This window comes from Aureococcus anophagefferens (assembly GCF_000186865.1).
Source record: "Aureococcus anophagefferens unplaced genomic scaffold AURANscaffold_138, whole genome shotgun sequence".
Classification (NCBI taxonomy): Eukaryota; class Pelagophyceae; order Pelagomonadales; family Pelagomonadaceae; genus Aureococcus; species Aureococcus anophagefferens.
In genome coordinates, this window is record NW_008705686.1 from 7,214 (window position 1) to 9,629 (window position 2,416).

Consider the following 2,416-nt stretch of genomic DNA (forward strand, 5'->3'; position numbering starts at 1 on the left):
CGTGGTGCTCGTCGGGGCCCGACGACAGCCGGGCGACGATGCCGCTCTTCAGCAGGCCGCCGCGCTTCCACGCGAGCGCGCCGACGAGGCCCGTCGTTAACGCGCCGATCGCGCCGCCGCCGTGCGCGTGGAGCTTCTCGGCGACGAACATGGGCAGCAGGCCCGTGAGGAGCGTCGCCACCGTGCGCTTCCAGGGCCGGTCCCAGAGCGACGTCAACCCCACGAGGCCGCCGCCGAGGACGCCGTAGAGAGCGCCGACGACGACGGAGATGGGCCCGTGCGTCGCGTTCTCCACGACCGTCCCGTGGCCGCCCGCGAGGCCGATGCACACGGAGAAGCCGAGCATGGCGACGATGTCGTCCATGGACGCCGCGGCGACGACGATGGACGGGATGCCCTTGGCCGTGCCGAAGCCCCGCTGGTGCAGGTCGAACATGCCGACGACGACGACGGCGGGGCTCACGGCCGCTAGGATGAAGCCGAGCGATAAAGACAGCATGAAGGGCATGGCGAAGACGTAGGACGCCACGACGCCGACGGCCAGCGCCTCCGAGAGGCCCGGCATGACCGTCAGCCGCAGGCTCACCGCGCCCGCGCGGCGGATCGCGTCGACGTCGAGCTCTAGACCGCTCCGCATCATGATGACGCCCAGCCCGAAGCTCCGGATCGCCGCCTTCCAGTGGCCCGTGAGCGCCGACGCGTGGAAGACCCGCAGGTTCCGCAGCGCGACGCCCCCCAGGAGCTGCCCCGCGAGCGGCGGCAGGCCGACGCCGCCGAGCACCTTGCCGCAGACGTTCGCGCCGAGCCAGGTGACGAAGAGCGCCCAGCCCGGCCCGTTGCGCGGCAGCATGAGCTTGCCGTGGCTCAAAGGCGAGAAGACGGCCACGAGCAGCCCCAGACCGCAGAGCAGCGCCTGGCTCAGGTTCGCGTCGACGTCGATGTGGCGGTCGATCTGCGGCGCGAGCCGCACCGTCCGCTTCACGAGGAGCGCGATGGAGTTCGTGCGCGCCCTCAGCCGCAGGACCGTCGCCGCCCGGCTCAGCCGCGACGGCCGGGCCGACGGCGTCTCCTCCCCGTCGTCGTCCATTGTTGCCGCCCGCGTTTCCGCGCCCACAGTTGTTGACGATTGGCTGCCCGGGGTGCAGTTTCGCGATGCCTTCACTTCAGCTCAGGCAACGACAACCTTCACACTAACCTTCACCACTGCACCTTGCAGCACTGCTTGCAGCCTCAAAAGCTCCGCATGGCCTTTGACATTCCGGCTCGTAACTAGTGCCATTCATGCTCTTCATCGCGCTCGCTCTCATGGCGACGACGACGGACGCCCTCGTGGGCCTCGGCGTCGACCTCGGCACGTCGGGCGTGCGCGTCTGCGTCGTCGAGCGCGGCGCTCGGGGCGTGTCGATCCTCAGCGAGGGGGCGACGCGCTGGACCGACGACGAGGGCCGCGAGCCCGCCGTCTGGCTGCGCGCCCTGCGCGAGACCATCGCGAAATGCGACGACGCCGCCGTGGCGCGCGTCGGGCGCGTCGCCGTCTCCGGCACGTCCGCGTCGACGCTGCTCGTCGACGGCGCGACGGGCGCGGTGCGGCGGCCGCCGATGATGTACTCCGACGCCGTCGGCGGCGACGCCGGCGCCGCGGCGCTCGGCGCCATCGACGCGCACGCGCCGCCGGGCCACACGTGCCGCGGCGCGACGTCGGCCCTCGCGAAGCTCCTGGCCTGGGCCGCCGACGCGCCGCTGGGGGCACAGGACGTCGCGGCGCACCAGGCGGACTACGTGGCGGCGGCGCTCTGCGCGGGCGTCGACGGCGAACAACTCGCCGCGCCGCCGGCGCTGCGCAGCGACTGGCACAACGCTTTGAAGATGGGCTTCGACGTCGTGGAGCTGCGATGGCCCGCCTGGCTCCTACGAGGGCGCGATGCCCGCGGTCGGCGCGGCGCCGGCCGCCCTCGAGCGCCTCGGCGTCCTGCGCCCCGGCGTCGCCGACGAGCGGCGCGCGGTCTCCGAGGCGGCGGCGGCGCACTGGCGCCTGCCCGAGGGCGCGGCCGTCGTCGGCGGCACGACGGATTCCATCGCCGCGTTCCTCGCGTGCTCCTGCGACGCCGCGGCGGGCGTCGTCCGCGTCGAGCCCGGCCGCGCGGTCACGTCCCTTGGCTCGACGACGGCGCTCAAGCTCGTGAGCGACGTGAAAATCGACGACGCGGCGACGGGCGTCTACAGCCACCGCCTCGACCCGCGCGGAACTCGAATCTTCAACCCGACTTCAATGTGCGCGTATGCGACGGTGGTGATGCGAGCTTTTTCACCGTGCTTCAAGAACTCGACGAGAGCGATCGATTTGTCCAGAAATCAGCCGAATCGACGTCGAATCGACCGAGCTAGAGAGTTCCGAGGTTTGNTCGGGAGAACCCAT

The 2,416-nt window shown here is 71.8% G+C and overlaps 1 protein-coding gene across 1 annotated transcript in view; it reads right to left on the reverse strand.

Moving 5' to 3' along the window:
* AURANDRAFT_68427 (hypothetical protein) overlaps positions 1-1,087 on the reverse strand; it is a gene marked incomplete at both ends in the record, with an annotated part of 2,806 nt that extends 1,719 nt beyond the window's left edge. Inside the window, one exon of the mRNA XM_009044113.1 lies at positions 38-1,087. Coding sequence (XP_009042361.1) covers positions 38-1,087 — 1,050 coding nt within the window. The remainder of the gene's footprint in view (positions 1-37) is intronic.
* Positions 1,088-2,416: the final 1,329 nt, after the last annotated feature.